Source organism: Dunckerocampus dactyliophorus, chromosome 1, assembly GCF_027744805.1.
Source record: "Dunckerocampus dactyliophorus isolate RoL2022-P2 chromosome 1, RoL_Ddac_1.1, whole genome shotgun sequence".
NCBI classification, from domain to species: Eukaryota; Metazoa; Chordata; class Actinopteri; order Syngnathiformes; family Syngnathidae; genus Dunckerocampus; species Dunckerocampus dactyliophorus.
Genome location: NC_072819.1, coordinates 19,061,392 through 19,085,082, shown reverse-complemented (window position 1 = coordinate 19,085,082; position 23,691 = coordinate 19,061,392). Strand labels below are relative to the sequence as shown.

Sequence of the window (23,691 nt, the reverse complement as noted above, 5' to 3'; positions counted from 1 at the left end):
TAAATGAATGGCCATAATGCAACAAAGGGTACTGTCAAAGCTTCCTCTTTTATGACACTGTATGGACAGTGATTAGGCAAGAGTACATTTTATTGTTAACCTTTTGTCTCTGAGCATCTTCCAGCTCTCAAAAATCTAATCTTTACAATTTAGTGTACTGAACAATTGTCAAGTGGTTGTTTAACGAGGAAAGGTGTGGCCTATAAGGATTTATGAGTTGAAGTATAAAGATTCATATTAGAATTAGTTTTTGGTTTCTTTCATTCTAAATGTAATAGCTTAACAGTGTTACATTAAAGTGCATCACATGTTTACACATGCACAATCCAACATGTCTGAAAAGGAGTAGGAAGAAGCAGATATTATTTAATGTTGGACCAGTCAGATGGGCATGTGGCTGGATCACCAATGGACCTGCTGTAAGTCTCGTAAGAACTCATTAAGGATGACCTAGTTGGACCTTTTTGGGTTGCAGATAAACCCTACTGCCAGTTTGCGAGAATTAAATTCATCAAGCACAGGAGGAAGTGTGCAGCCTAAAAGAAGGCCACAATCTCTATGCAGGACAACACTCCATCACAAGCATCAAAGTACTCCACTGCTTGGCGAGCAACCAAAGGCCTCAAAGATAATAATAATGATCTGACTGCTTTCCTTATCTGAATTCAATCCTATTGAGGATTTTGTAGCTCTTATCAAATATGTCTGTGATTCAGAGACAGACACACCTTCTTCAACACAAAGTTGACCATGAACTAATCAAGAAACGTCGAAACTTCAAAAATGTTGGTCAATTTGAGGTTTTTCTTTTGTTTTGTTATATAGCTATTAAGGCTATCAAAATTAACGCGTTTATAACGAGGTAACAGAAATTCCTTTTAACGCCACTACTTTTGTTGATGCGCGATTAACATGCGCATGTCCTGTTTTACCCTAGGCCCACACTGTAGTTTGACAAAACCCGGCAATGTTGCAGTGAATGTGGAGCCACATGTGGGAACAAATATTGATCAGAAATGGAAAAAGAAAATGGTATTTTGAATGGTAAGTTTAGCTTCAAAGCCCTGGCTCTCTCAACAAAAGCAAAGCTATTTGCATCTACTGTCATTGTGAGTTGAGTTGTCACCGTAGTACGTTGAGCCTTAAATACCACTTGCTGGACCCAGCTGAAGAAAGTGAAGAATCTCAGTATGTGTACGAGCTGGAGCCCTGCAGGTATTTTTATTGGCATTTCTACAGTGGTACCTTGGCACACGAGTGTTACAACTAACACATGTTTTTTTAGATACTAGCCGTATCTCGGCTGCAAGCTAAAATTTGGGTTACAGGCTGCTAGTTACCAGCAGACATAGCCAAAGACAGATATTTGGAGGGCTGTGTCACCTTAGTATGTTTGGACAAAGGCGGAAGTGAGCGGGCATAGCCACAGCGCTCATTGAGATGGCAGTAAAGGCTCACGAGTGACTCGATATTATCATTTAATAGCGATTTATTAGCATTTGTGTTTGAACTGGTGTCACACTTCCACGTTGCTGAAGTCGCCAGACCAAGAAGTGTCATAAAGTGTGTGTAAAAGAGTGTTTGGAAGTGAAGTATAAACTATTGCCTTACTTCACTACGGTATATGGGTGCAGTCCTGGTTCTGTAAACTACTGACTGTTTTTGAGCATTTTATTTTTTATAAGTTGTCAGTATTATTATTTTCTAACACCCTGGTTTCATTTTACTTAGCTGGTGGGTGCTTTTGCAAATCTTTATTTGTAATGTTAGTCACAATTATATTTAGTGAGATGATATACTTTGAGGAATGAAGAGAATGATATTTGAGTGTTAGACAGTTTACCTTACCAATATGCAAGAAAGAGAGGGTAGGATGAATAAGCTCTGCTTCTTCCTGCTCCTTTTGGACATTTGGAATTGTGATATGAGATGTATCCTGATGTGAAAGAATGCGAGAAGAAAAAAAGAATGTTCAAATAAATGAATCATCATCATCATCATCATCATCAGTATCTACTTGTTGTACATTGAGTTTGTTTTTTATACATTGAGGTCCATTTAGTTTTTTGGCTGTTTAAATATAATACAGAATGTTTAATAAACAAAAATTTGCATGAAACAAACAAATTATCCAGTCTTATCTTCATAGGTGTATTAAAAACTTTAAAATGATCTTTGAAAGGTACACTTATTATAGATAAAAACCTCCTTCTATCGGCGATTGTGATTAATTATGAGCTAACTATGGACAAAAGGCGATTAATAGTGATTAAATGTTTTAATTGATTGACGGCCCTAATAGCTATTATTATCAAAATCTGGAATAGGTTGAGTAAAGAACTCAAACAATGTACTAATATAAGCCATCTTAAGAAACAGTGCAAGCATGTGGTGTGCAAGAAGAAGAATGTTGATAACGACAGTGTCTGATATCATTTATCTGTAATTTCGTCATTTATTCTTATTTCACAAGTTATTGCTTTCATACATTACGTTCTCTATTCTTTTCTGGTTACGTTTAAACACAGGGAGTGAACAAACTATCAGTAATTGAGAGACATGGAGAAGGCGTGCCATTAACTAATTTCTGCTTCTTCCTTCTTACCTGTTGAGCATGCTGGAAACAAATAAAAAAATGACCATTGGAAGACAAAACTCACATCACTGTTAAACATTTAAGCTTGATGTTAAATTTGACTGAGAGTATTGTATTTGGACTCATTAAAGCATACTGGTAAAAATGTGCGCGTCCATATATTAATTATTTTATTACTACTTTTTTTTTTGCTCCCATTTTTCATGAGCTGAACTCAAAGATCTAAAACCCAATACAGCTAAGCTGTACATTTTGAAGAGGCCTTTTATTGTGGCTTATTGTGGTCTAATCAGCATCTTGATATGCCAAACCTGTGAGGTGGATGAATTATGAACGCTCAATAACACAGATTTAGACAGCTTCGTGAACAATTTTGAGAGAGATGGGCCTTTTGTGTACATATAAAAAAGGTTTAAATCTTCAGCTCATAAAAAAAAAATATTGTAAAATGAGCTTTGTTTTTAGTTTGTGTGTCACTTTGCCGGCAGGTTCACCATCTGCCATAAAACAGAAGTGATCAAAAACACGCTGAACCCGGTGTGGCAGCCCTTCACCATCCCTGTTAGAGCTCTCTGCAACGGCGACTATGACAGGTCAGTAAACAGCTGTCAGAATCACGCATAAATGCATGCATAGTAAAACTGTGGATGTTTTCATCATGAATACATTTTACATGTCCTCCCGTTATACAAACTGGTGAGGGAATTAAAAATAGAGGCGATGACATCACCTGTTGCCTGGGCGGTCAGAATAATGCCAGCAGTCGGTCATGGTGTCCCGGGGACCAGCGCTGGTGTTATTGAGACCGACTCGGTTCCCAAACGACACTCTGCATTACCTTCACATTCCCACTGTGCTGAGCAGATGTGATAGCCACTTGCAGCCAGGTGCACTCTGCATATACTTAATGTCCTCTAGGGCTCCAGTCTCACTGAGCTTGTCCTTGTGGGAATAAGAGCTCAATATGACATCCCAAAAACCACTGAATAGAACACTGAATTGAGCTGCATGGCAGAATATTCAGCTGCATTCACACTCCTGATTCGGTACTCTTGTCCAAAAAAATATTGCACACTTTGTTTGCGTTCGCTTGTGTTCACACTGGTACCTTTTCATGATCAGTATTAATTATACTAATATTAATTAAACCAAAATGTCGACTGCTTTGTTGAATATGTAGGTTCATTTTATATTCTGCTATATTTACCAGCTTAGATTTCGCAAAATGCTTCTAAAATATACTTTTAAAGAGTGCCATTGTCACACAAACAGTGGGCAAGAGCATAGCGGTGAGACAACACTTCCAATGCATTTTCTCATACGTATTTGTTATTTCTGCATGCTTTTTGCTGTCATTTTAACACTGGTCTGTGTCTTTGGTCCGCATGGTGTTCAGATTTGAGTTCACTTATAAGCGGACAAGCGATCTCAGCTCACTTTTTGGTTAGGATAACAGCAATTGCACTTGACCACCAAACCATACTAGTAGCACATATACACCTTTTAACCAAACCACACATGGCAGGAATGAATACAACCTAAGGTGTTTCTCAGTGTCAGTATGAGATAATGCAACTTTTACACCATTTGCTACAAACATGGTGCAGCTATCTCTCTACCGTTTTTTGTAGCCAGAATAGCTCATTTTCAGGATGATAGCCCCGGTGGCGTATATTTTGATGTCCTCATGAGACATCAGGACTCTCCATGGGAGAATGAAATAAAATGTCAATACGTGAGTTGAGTAAGTCTTATCATGTTGTTGCAATACAACATGCACAAAGGACGACGGATTTAGAACCATTTTTTAAATTTGAGATTTGTCTAAAAAGCATAGATACATCTGTTTGTCTGATTATCCACTGAGGAGACAGTAGTTTTTCCCCATTTAATTCTGAAAAGTATGACCAAAAGGGGTGGACTTTGAATTTAATTGATTGATTAATTGGGAAAAATAACAACTAATCAAGTGAGACAGGGATTAATAACAGCACTATAGTACTCTCTCGTACATTTACATGTGCTTTTTAAAACTTATTTATTTTCTTAAAGCAATCAACTAGACCACACAAACAGCAAATAGCCTTGATAACTCATTTAATAAATAAATATTAGGGGTGTAACGATTCATTCACTACATTGATGCGTCGATCTGTGTTCTCAAGTTTCCATTCAGGATGACATATATATCAATCTCACTACATTGTTTAAAAGGAAATCAATCAATTGAATCAATACTAGGAAATAAAGGATTGGATTTAAGTATGGCAGGCTTTACATGGATGTCTTTTTTTTAGCACTTTCAATGATAAAGACGTTAAACGTTACTTGATTCAGTCTGCCTGTCTGTGACATCATGGTCTTCCGAGTATGTGGTGGTCATGGGAGTTGTAGTGGACCTGTGAAACACAGTTGATTCGCTTGTCAGTGCGCAATACGTACCCGGAACGCAATCGGTTCAAGTGGGTTCGACGCATGTGCAGAACGCGTCTACATCCGATCTGCCTATTTTTCAGCAGTCCCATCTACTTTACGGCAGCAAGAGTCTCCCCTCCACTTCCAAAAACGTTATTAAGATAGATAGAAGAAATACCATCATAATAAATCTTTTATACATTGTATCATATCCATGGTGCAAGTGGACGATTAATAAGCTCACTTTTCTTTTAAATTATGTGATGTTTTTTTTCGCCACTGAAAAAATACGCACGGACGCATTTGCTAGGAAGATATGTTTGGATGGATGGTATTTCCCTGTTTAGAAAAAAACTGAAAAAGCTGAATCCTCTAAATAAATCCATCATTGCACTCTACTTATGGTTGTTTACATTGAAATATAACTGCATTTTATGTATTTTATTCTATTTATTTGTATATATTACACATAACTGGATATGATGTTTACGTCTGCGCTACATGTTTTTACGTCAGTCTTTTACTCAGTCTTGGTGGATGTCATAAGATGATAGAAACATCCCCATGCTAACGAAGTATTTGAAGAAGAGTCACTTATAAAATAACCTCCCAACATATTACATGTATGAAGTATGGTTATTGACCATTTACGTTCATACATTTAAAAAAATAATAACTACCACAGCACGTGACGTTGCAGAAGCGCTGTCGTAAAAATTAGCTAAAGGAGGAAGTGACGTAGTCCTTGCGCCTGCACAGTGACATTGCTTCTTCTTCTTACACTGAGCCGTACGTCAATGTACATGTTGGATGAGGCAAGAGTCGGAGCGGAGAAGATGCTTCACTCATGTGCTGCCCTTTTACTGCCCAAACAAAAATCCCAGGGAATAACCTTTCACAGGTAAGACTTAACAATTACCTTGATTGGGAAGACCTGGGTTCGATTCTCCCTTGGGCATTTCTGTGTGGAGTTTGCATGTTCTCCCCGTGCGTGGGTTTTCTCCGGGTACCACATCCTCCCACATCAAAAAACATGCATGTTAACTTAATTGGAGACTCTAAATTGTCCATAGGTATGAATGTGAGTGTGAATGGTTGTTTGTCTATATGTGCCCTGCGATTGGCTGGCGACCAGTCCAGGGTGTACCCCGCCTGTCGCCCGAAGTCAGCTGGAATAGGCTCCAGCATGCCCCCGTGACCCTAAAGAGGAGAAGCAATATAGAAAATGGATAGATGGATGGAATCGTTTTGGATCGTATCGTTCTTAATGAATCAATATTGTTCTTGAATCTTATAGGCAACCATGAATCGTGATACGAATCAAATCATTATTAAAACAAATCTGTACACCCCTAATAAATAGAAATAATAAATACATTGTATTTATCTCGCAAGCATTTGCAAACCAAAAAAATTGCTGTAATTTTTATATTATGTATTCATTTTTTGCAGGTTAGTTCACATGGTCATCCACTAGCTAGAAGAATTGGTGCTCCAAAGTCCAAGGATAAAAAATAGAAATCAGTCAAACTGTAATTATGACAATGCTTTTATTTGTTATGGGTATATTTTTTTACGTGGGGTATTAGTGTCAATTATAATGCTAATAATAATTAAGTAAAGCATTTGTCAGGGATTATACATTTAGCTTAAGAAGTTCCTTTTGCAAATGAATGCTGCTCAGTAGTAAAAGTAACATGCTTTTTTTGTCCCTCGCAACACAGTGTCCCTGTCATGTCAAGCTTTTATCTACAGTGACATTTCCCACTATATTGCGCGGGGAGCACATGGGGACATTTATAACCTGAAATAAAAAACATACATCAACAAGGCTAGGATAAAATGGAGCTCAAGAGGGGGGATGCCAAACAGCTCCACCAATTGGATCTATACCATGTGACTTACTTCTCTATTAGGAGCAAGTGATCGTGACTAGATCTTGACAGAAACTGCAAATGTGCCTCAAGAATGAAATAATCAATGGCATTGATTGCACAGGGCACAGCTGAATTTCACTGTTGCCGAAGACTTTACAGCATCCAATGGTAAGACAGTCATTCCTCAAACATGCGCATTATAATGTTAGTACAACCTGGTACAGCACGCTGCTATATCAAAAGAGATGATATCAGTGAGGCACTTGAAACAGTGGTGTCCATTGCATTGTGGTACACAATGTGTGCATTAAATTTGAATACACAGTGCTGAATGACTTCCAATCTACACGTAGGTTGGTGGAAGGGTGGAGCATGGGCCTCAAAACCCATACACATCTTGATTTATTATTGTTTTTAATATTTGTATTATTTCTGTGATTGGGGGGCAGTCCAAGGTGTAATTCGCCTCTCGCCCGAAGTCAGCTGGGATAGACTCTAGCTCACCCATGATTTCTATATTTTTCAGCTAAAATTAGGCATTTGTATCAATGTAAAATACACTGAATTTAATGCTAAAATGTAATAGCTTTTTTAATGAATAGATCAGGCATTGAATTTTTTCATATTTATCAATGAAACTCCTCATGAATGCACCTTCATTGGTAAATTAGTATGCACATTTTGTGTCGGCTAAATAGAGCATGGTCACTTACCCGATGAGTTCCATTTTTTTTCCGTCCTGGAGTCTGTGATGGTCTGTCTTTTTAGGACCATCTGTGGCTGTCTGCTTCATTCTACTAGGTCTTTCTTCTGTCTGTTGCTCGTACGTGCAGCGCATTCACTTTTCACATTTTTGTAATAAATCATCACCATCCTGCTAAGATGCTTTTTGTTTGAGTCTACTCGGCTCCAGGATGGGTGTCTCATTGTTCAAGAAATATGAGGAGAAATTGTACCCCCTTCTTTAAAAAAAAAAAAAAAAAAAGCCTATAAAAAAGACCCCATGCTGAAATAAAAATGCATTGCTCTGGCTCTTTCTGCGCTGCCTGTAGTAGTAGTTTTCAGTGATGTACTCAGTTTGCTTTGCAGTCGGTACATTTTTAAAATTCTGAGTATGCTACTATCCATATTGAACTTTTTTCTGCTGACAGACTAGGAACACTGTTGAATCACTCCACTGCACTGTTGAACTCAGAAATAACATGTTCTCTATTTCAGGACTGTAAAAATAGACGTCTATGACTGGGATCGAGATGGAAGGTAAAGACGTGTTGTGAGCAAGTGTCGTTCTAGCTGGAACTGTATATGAATATTATATTAAAAACTAAGCCAGTGACTGATAAAATATGTATGTCACACAAGTTACACAGTATAATTGAATATTCACACTTCTCTGTCATACAACACAGTACGCAATAACAGACACACACTCAAGACTTTTTCCTGTGCACTAATGTTAAATGAATGAGCAAACTTGAACATCTATCTACAGTAAATTGTGTATGTATGTAAATAAGTCCAACGGCATACGGCATCCTTCTTCTTTCACCACAGTACCTATACAATGTTACCTTTGTAACATGCTTTTGCATTATTGCATATATGCATTTTTAACAATAGTGATTTCAAATTTTGTTACTATTGTTTACTATTGTACTATGTTTTGTTAGCATTGTTTCACAAATAACTAATGGCACATCGTTAAAATAGTACAGTATGTATTACAACTTAATATGTATTTTTAACAGTTTTTGATATGTATTTCTTTCAAATTACAACCTTTTTCACTTACTGAAAGGTTAGATCCTTGCAAACAATTCCGAAAGCCATCAGCTTCTTTATCTTTATCACTGTAAACGTCAGTTTTACAGATACCATGTCTGCCGTATAGGCAATGTGTGTGTTTCCCACAACACATCAATCATATCAAACATAGCAGTGTAGGTTTTTAATTTCAGGTAAGATGTTTATGTACTCATTAAATGCACCCATTAATCACTCGGGGCATGGTGTCTATTAGAGGCCACTGTATGAGGAAATATGTAATTTTGAGTTACATATTTAGGGTGATAAATGTAGGGACCATAATTTTTATGCTTGAAAATGCTTAAATTAGGCAAAAATATGTGATATTGCATGATTTACGAATCAATATACAGACCTGATAAAAATCTTAAAACCAGTTGAAAAATTGCTAGAATTTGCATTTTGCACATTTGGATCTTAATGAGGTTTTAAGTAGAGCTACAATATGCAAAAGCAAGAAGGGGGAGTGGGACAAAAAGTACTTTGAAAAAGTAATTTATTGAAAACAACAATTAAACTGAAATAGGCTGTTTATCAGCTGATCAAAAGTTTAAGACCATCGCTCAAAAAAATAACAAAAAACTCTCCTAACCAGAACAAAAAATGTTCTCAGTAGGACTCAGTAATGAGTAGCTCCACCGTTCTTGTTAATCACTTCAAAAATTGCTTTGGGCATGCTTGATGCGAGTGTTTCCAGGAGGCTAGTGGGAACATTGCTCCAAGTGGTGAAGATGGCTTCACGAAGGGCATCAACTGTCTGGAACTGATGGCCATTTTTATAAACTTCCCTTACCATCCATCCCCAAATGTTCTCTGTGGGATTTAAATGAGGGGAACATGCAGGATGGTCCAAAAGAGTGATGTTATTCTCTCTGAAGAAGTCCTTGGTTAAGCGAGCATTGTGAACTGCAGCGTTGTCCTGTTGAAAAACCCAGCTGTTACCACACAGACGAGGGCCCTCAGTCATGAGGGATGCCCGCTGCAACATGTGCACGTAAACAGCTGCCTTTCGACGACCCTGCACCACCTGAAGCTCCCGTGTTCCACTGAATGAAAAAGCACCCCAGATCATGATGGACCCCCCTCCACTGTGCCGGGTAGAAAACATCTCAGGTGGGATCTCCTTGTCATGCCAGTAATGTTGGAAGCCATCTGGACCGTCAAGGTTACATTTTTTCTCATCAGAGAATAAAACCTTTTTCCACCTTTCAATGTCCCATGTTTGATGCTCCCTGGCAAAGTCTAAACGGGCAGTTTTGTGGCGTTTAAGGAGACGAGATCTTTGAATTTGTCTTTGAAACCCTTTTCCCGCAGATGCCGTCTGATGGTTATTGCGCTGCAGTCGGCACCAGTAAGGGCCTTAATTTGGGTGGAAGACCGCCTTGTGTCTTGATGGACAGCCAATCGGATCCTCCGGCTCAGCTCAGGTGTGATTTTTTTGGGTCTACCACTTGACTTTTCTGTTCCATAATGCTCAGGATCTTTCAAAAAAATGTAGAATGACTGATTTACTGCACCCAACCTCAGCAGCAATGGCACGCTGCGAGAGGCCTTGCCTATGCAGCTCGACAATTAGACCACGTTAAAAAAAAGACAAAGCTTCTTAGCTTTAGCCATCAGGAGGGCATGACAGTGTGAATGCCTGACAGAAAATGAACATTTTGAGCAGATTTTGGCGTTTATAGTCTGTGGTCTTAAACTTTTGATCAGGTGATAAACAACCTATTTCAACTGTTTTTGTTTAAATTACAAGTTCCGAATGTTTTTTGTGTCGCTCCCCATTCTTGCTTTTGCATATTGTAGCTCTACTTAAAACCTCATTAAGATCCAAATGTGCAAAAGATCTAGCAATTTTTCAACTGGTCTTAAGATTTTGATCAGGTATGTATTTTTGAAACAACGTGATAGTGTGAGGCCGTGAAATTCGAGCCGCGAAATGGCGAGGAACGTCTGTACTGTAGACTTGACTTGACACGTCTCTGACCATGTCGTTTGTGTTTATGCCTGCCCGTGTGTGTGTGTGTGTGTGTGTGTGGGTCGTGCGTATCGGCAGTCATGACTTCATTGGCGAGTTCACTACCAGCTACAGAGAGCTTTCTCGAGGACAGAACCAGTTCAACGTCTATGAGGTAAAGTTACTAGAAGAATGTACTGCACTAATTTCTACTTGGAATTGCAGTACCATTTCTACTTCAAGTTCAAGTTGTGGAGAATGACATAAAGCAAAGCACAAATAACATGTAACTTTCCTTCAATAACTGTATAGAAATAATGTGTTTATACTCAGAGACAGCCACTAAAGATGTTTGTGGCCTTCATGTTTATGACTTCTCTGTTCGATTCATACTTTTTTTTACCTCACTGGCAGGTTTTAAATCCCAAGAAGAAGGGCAAAAAGAAGAAGTATGTCAATTCAGGAACTGTGAGTGCATCTATCTGATCCGTCCTGTTAATGACCCTCTAATAGTGTTTGATGGTATCTCCTAGGGGTGTAACGGTACTCCATAATCATTAGGAGTGTACCTCCGTTTTAAGGCCATGGTTGGTCAATTTTCTCTACAGTAAGGGAAAATGCAAAACCTCAAACTACTTAGCTTTTGTGTTCAAATATTTTTTAAAACAAAACAAAAAACTGCAAACTGCGAGACGGTAATTCTTAAATAAATACCATTTTCAAATAAAAAATAAAATTCATTAATTCAATTATATATAATAGTTGACAAACTTTCTTTTTAGATAAGTTCAACAATGCAGACATGTACAACAGCAACAGTTAGAACAGTCTGTATTATTATTTTTTTTAGGGAAATTCAAGTTTGTTATTGGCTGACGTTCAGCATTGATAGTTCCAGCTTGTTGCTCCTTTCCTGGGGTCTCATCTATAAAGCTTGCGTACCCATAAAACAGGTCCGGAAAGTTGCGTGCGCCCTTTTGTGTGTATGTGATCTATAAAACACAACCTGCCATGAGAATGTGCAGACCGGTAGGGCATCTTTGTAACTGGCGTACGCACTTTTTGGAGACATGGCAAAAAGGAGACACACATATTAAGTGGTGAAGTGAAGTCGTATGTTAGAAATAAGCACTCAGTGGAAGCCAGTAAAGATTTATCCATCATTGCATCATGCCGTAACATTTGTGGAATGTGTTGCTGTTATGCATGACACTGATATCGTTTGTCATTTATCATAAACACCATATACACACCAATGTAGTATATGGACTAAAAGATACATGAAAAACACAACGTAATCATGGGAATATAATGTGTTCGATTAATATTAATATTAATTAAATAATTGTAGGGTTTAAGTTTACAAGGCACAGAGCTTTTTCTTTGGACAGTTCATCAAAAAATAAAACAGTTTTACATTGCATATGTCAAGTATGTCATCAATAGCAACATTTACAGTATTTACCTTCCACGGCCTTATTTGTGTGGACAGTGTCAAGGCCGTATGCATAAAGTTACTCTTATAGTTTCCTATTCCACAAATGAAGGGTTTTTTATTTAGCTTTGAACTAACACACAACATTGGTTCCTCATAAAATAATTAGAACATACCTAATATTTTGATGAGGTTCATCCCTGTTTTTGACTCTTTGCATCCATCTTTAAATTAAACAGATTTTGCTAAGCTTACATTAATGTAAAATATGTTATCAATTAGGAAAAATGTAGAAACATGCTCACTAAAAATGAAAATTGTGCCGTGATATCAGACAACTTTTTTTTTTAGGTTTTGTCTTTGTTTGGCCTGCTCCATTCACACCAATTACAGTGGTTGTGCTGTAACTCAATCTTTGTTTTAAAGTCCGCTTCTTCGTACTTGTCTTCCCACCAGCCGTGATTCGGAATGACAGCGGCCATCATAACAATGCAATCAAGGCTCTTTAAATATGGACGCCACATTCATGAGTCACTTTGCATTGACCTTTTATGGTGAAGAGGAGGCGTGGAAAGGGCGTTACTTGAGACGGAGTTGTGTATGCATACTTCTCAAGATGGAATCTATGAACCACACATTGGGTGAATGTGTGCGTACGCCACATTTTGACTATTTGGGCCCGTACGCACATTTTGGTTCGTCTTATCCACTTGTCTTTCACCAGGAGGACAAAGTGAACAACAGCTAACAACAGAAAGGCTGTGACTTCTATTTGGCACTCTAAGTAACCATGACTCCTGCTAGTCAATGGCTGTTGTACTGTATTTGTTTACGAGTTGACGCGTGACTATTTTGTGAATTACACTTTCTGTCCCTCTCGCAATGTGTTCCATGTGGGAACTCGGTACACCTCTGTACTGTGATGAATGTTCCGTACCATAAAATCTGACTAGAATAAATGTACCATTACACCCCTAGTATGTTCCCTGTGTACAAGAGCCTCGCACATGTCTATTTCTCTTTTCCTATGGCTAGTTGATATCCTACCTGGCAACCTGTGCTCCCCGTTCCATCACCCCTTTTTGCTGTTAACGTGTGTGTGTGTGTGTGTGTGTGTGCGTGTATGCAAGGTAACTCTGCTGTCCTTCAAAGTGGAGTCCGAGTACACCTTTGTGGATTTCATCCGAGGAGGGTGAGTGGAATAATGATGAGCCTGCTCTCACAGTAAAGCATCAATGCCACCCTGTTGGTTGTTCCAAGTGTGTGTGTGTGTGTGTGTGTGTGCGTGTGTGTGTGTGTGTGTACTGCAAAATTTATGCATATTGACTTTGACAAAATTACATCTGAGAAAATTTGTGCTGCTAAATCTCATATGTAAACACCTGGATGTATTCAGTTCCCTCCCTTTTAATTGAAGGTTTTATTTGTTCCAGCCAAACCAGAAGGTGACAAAGTTAACATTGTTCAAGCGTACTACATAATTAGTGAACAAAAACAATGAGGCACGGACTTGATGATGCATACTGACTATTTTTGTTGTTGTTGTTGTTTTTGTTTTTATTACCAACCAGGACACAGCTGAATTTCACTGTTGCCATAGACTTTACAGCGTCCAATGGTAAGACACTTTTTCCTCCATGCGTTATAATGTCATCATAATGTCATTAACTACCTTGAAATATGAGATTGAATACTCTCTCACAATAATGGGGGTATACAAACCCAGCAGCTCAACAAACCCAGGTTTTGTGCTCAAGATGCAACTCGACAAAACCTGACACCTGCAATCAGACCTAACTGGTCCCGCCACGGAGGTTATCAACTTACTTTGTCAAGTTCGGTTTTCGGCTTTGTGCTAAGTGCGCGTTCACATGAAAGGAGGTGTTTGACGTCATATTATTCTACTTCCGCTGAAAAGTGAAGCGATCCAAGCCAGTGTATTTTACAAAAATTGAGTTCGGAATTATTATGGAGCGTTATGACGAGTTGCAAAAAAGATTATGACTGCTAAAAGCAACTCTGTCGCCGCCAATAGAGCAAGGATGGACCGCTGACAGGATAAATGCTGAGCATGTGTGGGCAAGTTAACACTGATTTATTACTAACTATACCCTACTAGTCTTTTCATGTATCAATGCTCACCATTGCACAAATTTGACATTTTAACACTTATCCATTTAAAAAATAAATACATTGGAGCAAAAACTTATTTAAATCTTTGAAGTATGTCTTCTTGTTGTATCTCGTTGTGACCACTAGATGGCAGTGTTGATGTGAGTACTCACGCAAGGACTTTGGTGACATTTACGTCTGCTAATATTGGCCTAATTATTAATATTTCATATTGCATTTCATTCCTGGTGCTCGTGTGAGCATTTCTAGTGTTTTCGATCGACTAAAAATGTATCTCTCTTATGGATGGATGATATCATCAGAAATTATCTTTTTTCAATTTTTTTCCTCCATGTACCCTCGGGAACATCGTAGGTTCTCAATAAATGGTGACGCCATCATTAGTTAAACAGTGAAACAATGACACTTTCATTGCTGATTTTAAGCAAAAGCCTGGACATAACCTGGTCCAAACCAGGTTATGAGTTTGTCCTAAGTTACCATGGCGATACAACTGCTATAAAAAGAGCTACCTTCGCTGAACATGCAAGTCCGGCTTTTCACTCAACACAGCTCGCTAACCCACTGAACTCGCTTAGCAGAACACCCCCAAAATCTAAGGAAGACAGTAACTCCATAAAAAATTTGCAAATACTTCCATTAAAGTCTGAAACCTTTCCATTCATTTCCATTGTCAAAACTACTGCAAGAACAAAGAATGCACAATGATGATGACAGAAATGATCAGTAATTGCTGAGACAAGGAGAAGGGGTAGGATTAAATAAGATCCGATTTTTCTTACTCCTTTTCGAACATTGAATTGTGCAAATGTTAACATGTCATGTCCTTTCATGTAACATTATTGAGCACTAAACCATTACCATTAAAATTTATGAATGATATTCCACATGAATGCAACTTCATTAGTACATTGGTATGCACATGTTGTGTCTGCTTAATAGAGCGTGATGAACATTTTAGATCAATATTTTATGAAATGTTTAACTATCCATACATGTTTGCACTGTTAACTGTTAACTATTGGTTAGGAATGTGGAGTGTGCAGTGTTTGTTTTTGCAATGCCAATCTAACTCAGCTAATAATTAGAAATATTATTTGACACAAGCCTGCGATTGGCTGGCAAACAGTCGAGGGTGTACCCCACCTCTCGCCCGAAGTCAGCTGGAATAAGCTCCAGCATACCCCCGTGTTCCTAATTAGGATGAGCGACATCGAAAATGGATGGATGGATGGATGGATATTTGACACAAGCTTGAGTGGAGGTAGAAGGAACATATTTTTCACACCCTTTATGCTATTTGGTGTTCCTTCCTGCCAGGTAATCCATCGCAGCCCACCTCCCTTCACTATATGAGCCCCTACCAGATGAATGCATATGCTATGGCCCTAAAAGCAGTGGGTGAGATTATCCAGGACTATGACAGCGACAAGCTCTTTCCCGCCTATGGTTTTGGAGCTAAGCTGCCCCCTGATGGCAAAATATCCCACGCATTCCCACTGGTAAGGAACACACATGCAGGTGATCTCACATGTGGAGGACAAACACACTCACACACAAATACACAAACACAGTTTACACATCCGGGTGTGGTTTGGACCAGGAGTTGTCACTGAGACAACAGCTGGCTGAGAAGTTGCGTTCATCTCCATGCCAGCAGGGATCTCCCAGCATCCTTCCTCTTGCGCTTTGCATCCTTCCGCTCCACTCTCTAGACAGCTCTCACTTTGTCACCAAAATGACTGTTACATTTATTAATGAAGGACATCTTGAGATGGACTTGGAGGCGGTCCACAAGTAAACCGACGTCAAAACACATTAGGAAAAAAGGAATTCCATACAGCATACGTTATGACAGCTGTAAATGCTCCAATTAATGCCTCTATTCAATTCATTGGAGTCTCTTATTGTCACCAGGTGCACTGACTGCAAAAGCAAATAACCACAGGGGTCTCTAATTAGCAGAGGCTCAAAAAACATCGGCAACAAACCTCTTTGCTAGGAATGTAACAATACATAAAATTCGCGTTTCAGTTCAATTCAATACGTCTGTGTCATTGTTTGATATTTTTTCAACACACACATAAAAAAAAACTTTACAACTTGTATTTAACTGAAATTACCAACATTTATTTAACTCAAAAGTATAGTTTTTAAACTAAATGTGCAGCTAAACCTGTTTTCTGCTGTGCATACTTGGAAGTTAGAACCATATAAAACAAAAACAGTACCTCAAATAATAGAATCATAAAATTGTAATAGAATAAATTACTATTACTATAGAATAAATAGCAAAAATAATAGAATAAATGCAAAATAAATCATTCGCAATTCAATTCAACGTGGCAACAAAGATAATTCTTGTGTTCATACATTCATTAGTATTTCAATCAAACTATGTAGCGTTCATTCTTTCCAGAGTGCATGTATACATTCAGTTTGCTATTACATTGGAACGCACAGAAAAGGGAAAGAAATATGTGTTCATGTTTCACATAAGGATTGTGGAGGATGGCTAAAATTAAAAAAAGGGCAGTTTTCCTTTAAGAACAATTATTCTGTCTTCAAAGGCCTCTCTTTCAACGCCACAAAATTGCCCGTTTGGAATTTGCATGAGAGCACCAGACATGGGACACAGAAAGGTGGAAGTTTTATTCTCTGATGTGAAAAAATGTAACCTTGATGGTTCTGATGGCATCCAACGAAGGAGATCCCACCTGAGCTTTTTTCTACACGGCACAGTGGAGGGGGCGCCATCATGATCTGGGGTGCTTTTTCCTTCAGTGGAAGATTGGAGCTCCAGGTTCTGGCGTCAAACGGCAGCTGGCTATGTGGAGGGGCATCCCTCATGACTGAAGGCGCTCGTTTGTGTGGTAATGAGTGGGTTTTTTAACAGAACAACGCTGCTGTTCACAATGACTTCTTCTAGAGGAATAACATCACTCTTTTGGACAATCCTGCATGTTATTTAAATGTAATGGAGAACATCTGGGGAAGGTGGCAAAGGAAGTTTATGAAAAAGTCTGTGAAGCAGTCTTCACCACCTGGAGCAACATTCCCACTAGCCTCCAGGCAACACTGGCATCAAGCATGCCCAAGCCAATTTTTGAGGGGATTAAGAATGGCACAGCTACTCATTACTGAGTACTTTTTTGAAAATGTATTTTCCCACCAGTGTTAAATGTTATATTTAAATGTAATTATTGTTTGGTGATGAAGTGCTGTCGATCCACAAGTGGAAATAGTGTTTGTGTTTGTGAATGTTTAAAGGTCACATGGTTTACCTGAATGTATGTGCATGTCTGTCCATACTTTACATCAACACTAGCATGCTATTGTATCAACCCTATGGCTTATACGGTGGTGCTGCGCAGTTATGGCTAAATTCTAATCTTGTGAAATCTCCTTTACTTCAGAACTACTATAAATTGTTTAAATACTGTGCCGCTTGCGAGTCACTGAGGGAACAGTAGCGCTTTCTTTGGCAGGAGCCAATAAAGAGCTATCAGTGCACTCACAACGAGCTTGTCAACACATTGGAAATCACAGGAGGTCATTATACATTTATATAACAGTATAACAATATAACAGTCTGACTCACGGTGTCATCTTACTAAGAACACTAAACTAATCACACAGCAACTTAACACTCAAAAGGTGTACCTAAGAAATATATAAACATTTACCAATATGAGTTTAAAATAAAAAAAACAACTGTTTTCCCATAATGCATTGCGTCTGAGCATTCATTGGGGCACTGCAATGACGTCAGTTCAGTTGTTCAGTTGCTTTGTGATGAGTTTAGCGTTGTTTGTAAGATGACACTGTGAGAGACTGTTATATTGGTTTGGTTTGGTTTGGTTTGGTTTAGTTTATTTGAACATGAAGGTTACAATGGAATACATCTCGTGAATCATTCTTTGACAGTTCCACATGTCCAAAAGGAGTAGGAAGAAGCAAAGCTTATTTAATCCTACCCCCCATCCATTCTACATCTAGTACAGTACATGTAGTTCACTTCCTGGATTCCATGTCATGTTTTCAGTGATAGTCAGGATAACACATAATAGATAACGGTGAGATAGCCCTCCCCCCAAAAAAAGAAAGAACATTAATAATAATAATAATAATAATGACCTTTTTTTTTTTTTTTTTTTTTTTTTTTTTTAAGCACAACAAAGAAAATTATAAAAATAAATAAATAAATAAATAAATAAATAAATAAATAAAAATAAATAAATAAAAAAATAAAATTTAATTAAATAAATAAAAAATAAAATAAAATAAAATAAAATAAAATAGAAAAAAAATAAAATAAAATAAAATAAAATAAAATAACAAACCTGACAGAACAATCAGGACTCTTCTGCCTTGTATTTGGCAAACATCAACTGCTTGTATTGTTTTTTGAATTTGCTCATCTCTGTACATTGTTTGAGTTCTTTACTCAATCCGTTCCATAATTTAATTCCACACACGGAAATGCTGTGGGTTTTCAGCGTTGTTCTCGCATATAAATGTTTTAGGTTTAATTTTCCTCTAAGATCATATTTCTCCTCTCTAATTGAGAAATACTTGATTAGATTTTTGGGTAACGAGTTATTATTAACTTTATACATTATTCTAGCGGTTTGAAAGTGTACTAAATCTGCGAATTTTAATATCTGTGATTTTAAAAATAAAGGGTTTGTATGTTCTCTATACTTGGCATTATGAATTATCCTCACAGATCTTTTTTGCAGTACAGTGAGTGAGTGAAGATTGCTTTTGTAATTATTTCCCCATATCTCCACACAATACGTTAGATATGGTAATACTAAGGAACAGTACAGAGTGTGGAGTGATTTTTGATCAAGAACATATTTTGCTTTATTCAATATAGAGATATTTCTCGCCACCTTTTGTTGTATATATTTAATATGAGATTTCCAACTCATTTTTTCATCTATTATAACCCCAAGGAATTTATATTCTTCCACTTTTTCAATATCCGTTCCATTAATTTGTATTTGGTCGTACGTGTCCTTTCTACTATTACCAAATAGCATTATTTTAGTTTTACTTAAATTCAGAGATAATCTATTCTTGTCAAACCATGACTTTAATATGACCATTTCATCCTTGACCTTTTTAATGAGTTCTTGTGTGCTTTCACCAGAACAGAAAGCGGTGGTATCATCGGCGAATAAGACCAATTTTAAGTTGTTAGTTACTTTGCAAATGTCGTTAATGTACAAGTTAAACAGTTTTGGTCCCAGTATGGACCCCTGTGGTACTCCACACGTATTGTGTAGACTCCCAGATGTATATTCTCCTAGCTTTACAAATTGTTTCCTCTTTGCTAGGTAGCTTTTAACCCAATTTAAGACTAAACCTCTAATTCCGTACCTTTCTAATTTTGAAATTAAAATAGTGTGATTAATTGTATCGAAGGCTTTTGTCAGATCCATGAATACTGCTGCTGCGCATCTTCTGTTGTCTATGGCAGTAGTGATCTCCTCCGTGATTTCCGTCAGTGCCATAGAAGTTGAGTAATGACCTCTTGCAATTTCCAAAGGGTTGACAAGCTTGTTGTGAGTTTTTATTGCTCATGATTGGCTCCTGTCAAATAAAGAGCTGCCTGGTTTTGTGCACGCCACAATATACGTGTGACTTATACACCGGTGCGGCTTATATATGTACAAATCTGTTTTTTCCTCTAAATTGATTGGGTGCGGCTTAAGGTAAATAGCAAATGTACAATGAAAATGTACTTAAAAATCAACAAAAAGATATACTGTCTCATAATAATGGGAATATGGTCTTTTTAATAGCTATCCTTTACCAGCCGTTGTCATTAAAGAGTATGAAGCACACCTCCACTACGGTGGGCACCAGAAGTGGTTCGGGAGAAGTGTGACAGCTTGAGAAAAATAAAAGGAAAAATAAAAACACCAGCAACCAATGACTTTTAGCTCCTGACAGTGGACTGGGCTGAGCAGAAAACAAAGTATGGTCATACTGTTTCATTCTTTAAAACTATAATGTTCTTTGGGTTGGTCAACAGGATGGTCCTCTGACTGAGTGTGTTTGTATTTACCACAGTGGTTTAAAAGTACTTTACACGTTTACACAATACACAACACAGTGTCCACTATAATTCTGTGTTTTGCAGAGTGGCGACAACGATAATCCAAACTGCGTGGGCATAGACGGGGTCCTGGAGGCCTACTTCCAGAGTCTAAGAAGTGTACAGCTGTACGGACCCACCAACTTTGCACCCGTTATCAACAAAGTGGCCAAGTGAGTGTTTGTTACAGCTTTGTAGATACTTTCCAAAAAAAAAACAACTAAACCCAACGTCCTTGGCAGAGGTAATAAACCTCAGGTCATACTTGCTGTATGAAGTACTGCTGAAGATGGCACAATTATTGTAGGCCTAATAGTAGCGTGTAGTCCTGTTTACTCCATTATGGGCCAAATCTGTGTGTGTGTTTGTGTGTGTCCCAGCTGTGCATCAGAGATAACAGATGGCTCGCAGTACTTTGTCCTGTTGATGATCACAGATGGAGTCATATCGGACATGGTCCAAACCAAAGAGGCTGTGGTCAATGTGAGTAAACACACGTTTGCACGGGCATGTCTCCAACACATTTCTTCGTCTAACATTTAATTCCTGCAGATTTATTCTGACTATTAATTCTACTCTGGTAAACACAATTACTCCTTATCATATCCATATTTTTAGGCTTACTTGAAAAAGTGAATTATTCAATTTTTATGAAAATTACAGACAATATGTATGAGAGCAAGAGTGCTTAACTTTTTGTACAATTTTCCTCTAAATGCTTATGATAGTATGTTGTACATAGACATTTATGTGTGGGGGATTGATGCATACCAGTTTAATGTACTTTTCAACAAGTGAAGGTCCTTTTGCAACCAGCCAAATAAATCATCTTTATGTGTGCTATACAAAATTTTGCAGCTGTGTTCAACGTAATGAAAATGTAGTTCTGGAAGTAGTCACGGGCTTGACACTTAAAAATTCATTACTCGTGCCCCCCAGAATTTATTCAAAAAAAAAAGAAAGAAAGAAAGAAAGAAAGAAAGGAAAAAAACAGCCCCTGTAGCTAGTTTCACTTAGCATCATGAAGTTTAGTGGGTATGTCTAGCTTGAGTAGACATACAAACAACTGTTAATATAACACATGCTTTAAAATGCACAGGAAGGTTGTCAAGTGGCCATTTTAGGGTCAATTTAGCCATTTCCATTTCCAGAACCAAATTAATGACATGACAAGTCATAAATCTAATTCATACAAGGCATATTTGTCAGATGGCATTTGATGCATTTAATACGTGGTTAGCAACCTGGCCCGCTACCAACTCTGCATTCATAATTGTACGGTTGGTGTCCTCAACTGACAGAAATGTATATGAATCAAAAATACATTGTGGCCAATACAAGCCGTCCAAAGTCACCTGCATGGCCCAACCTTTGCTGGCCTGTTCATTGCTGCTAGCAGCTTTAATTTTCCATTATGGTTAGCTTTTTCATTAGCATGATTCCCATTCTTCATTGAGCACATGGTTTTATGGCTTAATAGTGAGATGAGTGGCATTTCAATTGAATTTTATGTTACCGAATATAGCATGCAACTGGCAGCTTAAAATGTGCTGTCCTTCAGTTGACCTTAGGCTGCATAGGCCAGTAGTAGAGTGACAAATGAATAGCTCTACCCTTTTGTAGGGAAATAAAATCAGTTTTGTGCTTTTGCAATCTGACTGGCAAGTGTGACTACCCCTTTGGCACAGAATTAATCTCTCTACTATCTCTGCTATGAACGTTCCTTCACTTTTCTCTCTCCTGTGCAGGCAGCATCGCTCCCACTATCTATAATCATTGTAGGTGTTGGACCTGCAGAGTTTGATGGTGAGTTCATTTCATTTATGGGAAAAACTTCATATGCAAGGGTAACTTGAATATACTTATCACAGTCGGGTTTGGAACCAATTAACCATGATAAACGAGGGATTACTGTACAGTCATGAGAAACAAATAGGACACAATAGATAGTTCTTTAGCTACCTGCACAGTTCTCCAACAGCAGGAAGAGAAAAAAAGTCCAGAAATGGACAGATCTGTTGTGATTAGTTACGGTTTCTAGGCTATAACTGACGGAAAGTGGAAGAAAATGGTCGATTTTTCGGTGATTTAATTGCTTTTTCCAGAAACCCCTCGGTTTTATTTCCAGACAATACCATTATATTTATTAGCAATCAAAGTTGATATGATTGACACATGATTATTCTTAATTTATTGCAGAAAACAGCCTTGAATTGGTGTGTTTAAATGTGAGACTGTCACTATGGACTGTACAGGAACTTGTGTTAGCGCTTAATGAGGCGTGACCACATCGTCAATCCTGGGCAGGATTGTCTTTTCATTTTCAGCAATCCAGTGGCGACTCTAGCTGTGGTCATGTATAAAGGTCACATGGTTTACCTGAATGTATGTGCATGTCTGTCCATACATTACATACATCACATGCTATTGCGCCAAATGGGGATGTCTTCACACTTGTCATATTTGGTTCGGTTAAAATGAACTGTGGTGTGTTTGCTCTGCTAGTACGTTCGTACAGGTCGTCCTCACTGACATTTAACCAGAAACAAAAAAAAGATGCAATACAGTCATCCCTCGCTACATTGCGGTTCGAACGTCGCTCCGTCACTCTACCGCAGTATTTCAACAATGAATTAACTAATAAATGAATGCAGTTTTGTGGTTGACTATAGACTACTATTAGTAAAAATATTGAAAGACAAGTTATATGTAGTATTCTGCCCACTAGGGAGCAGTAATGTTACACTGATGAGACATGACATCACATTACCTTAACACTGCATGGCATGCCTAACATGAAAAAAGATCTCCTCTCATTTCGTGTGGAAGTGGTATGTTTTTGGCTTCTTACTTTGTCCTTCTCCCCTACTACATTTGAAATCCTTTCTTAAGTCTAATATAAACAAATTGGCGGCTAACTAGTTAGCTCAGTAGTATGCTATGCTTAATTGTTTGAAACGGCGGCCGTTTCTTGTGCCCCTACAGTAGCCTGCGCATGACAGTTGAGCAATGTGTTGTAAAGAAAGAATAATAGGAGTGTAAAGGTGACTATAGGGGTGTTATTTCATGTCTACAGGGCTCTAATAATGGTAATAAAATGGTATTTAGAAAGTCATAAACAGTTTTTCTATGCTCTAACTATGAACATATTCCATTTATTAATATTGAATCCTACTTCATGGAAATTCACTTATCATGGTCGGGTCTGATAACAATTCACCACAATAAATGAGGGACAACTGTACCATATGCGCAGATATACCTAATGTTATGTCTGGCGAATATATGTCACCTTTGACAGCTTCCCATGACTGTGTTTGATAGCCAGATGGGATTTTTGTATATATATATATATATATAGGCCAT

At 38.0% G+C, this 23,691-nt stretch overlaps 1 protein-coding gene across 4 annotated transcripts in view; it reads left to right on the top strand.

Moving 5' to 3' along the window:
- LOC129181767 (copine-9) overlaps positions 1-23,691 on the top strand; it is a 134,163-nt gene that overhangs the window by 99,540 nt on the left and 10,932 nt on the right. For all 4 annotated transcript variants that reach the window (XM_054777368.1, XM_054777394.1, XM_054777376.1 and 1 more), the window contains 10 exons: positions 3,085-3,189; positions 8,107-8,148; positions 10,748-10,823; positions 11,063-11,116; positions 13,214-13,275; positions 13,655-13,701; positions 15,537-15,718; positions 20,371-20,498; positions 20,706-20,808; positions 22,074-22,131. In XM_054777368.1, the coding sequence (XP_054633343.1) occupies positions 3,085-3,189; positions 8,107-8,148; positions 10,748-10,823; positions 11,063-11,116; positions 13,214-13,275; positions 13,655-13,701; positions 15,537-15,718; positions 20,371-20,498; positions 20,706-20,808; positions 22,074-22,131 (857 nt within the window). The remainder of the gene's footprint in view (positions 1-3,084; positions 3,190-8,106; positions 8,149-10,747; positions 10,824-11,062; positions 11,117-13,213; positions 13,276-13,654; positions 13,702-15,536; positions 15,719-20,370; positions 20,499-20,705; positions 20,809-22,073; positions 22,132-23,691) is intronic.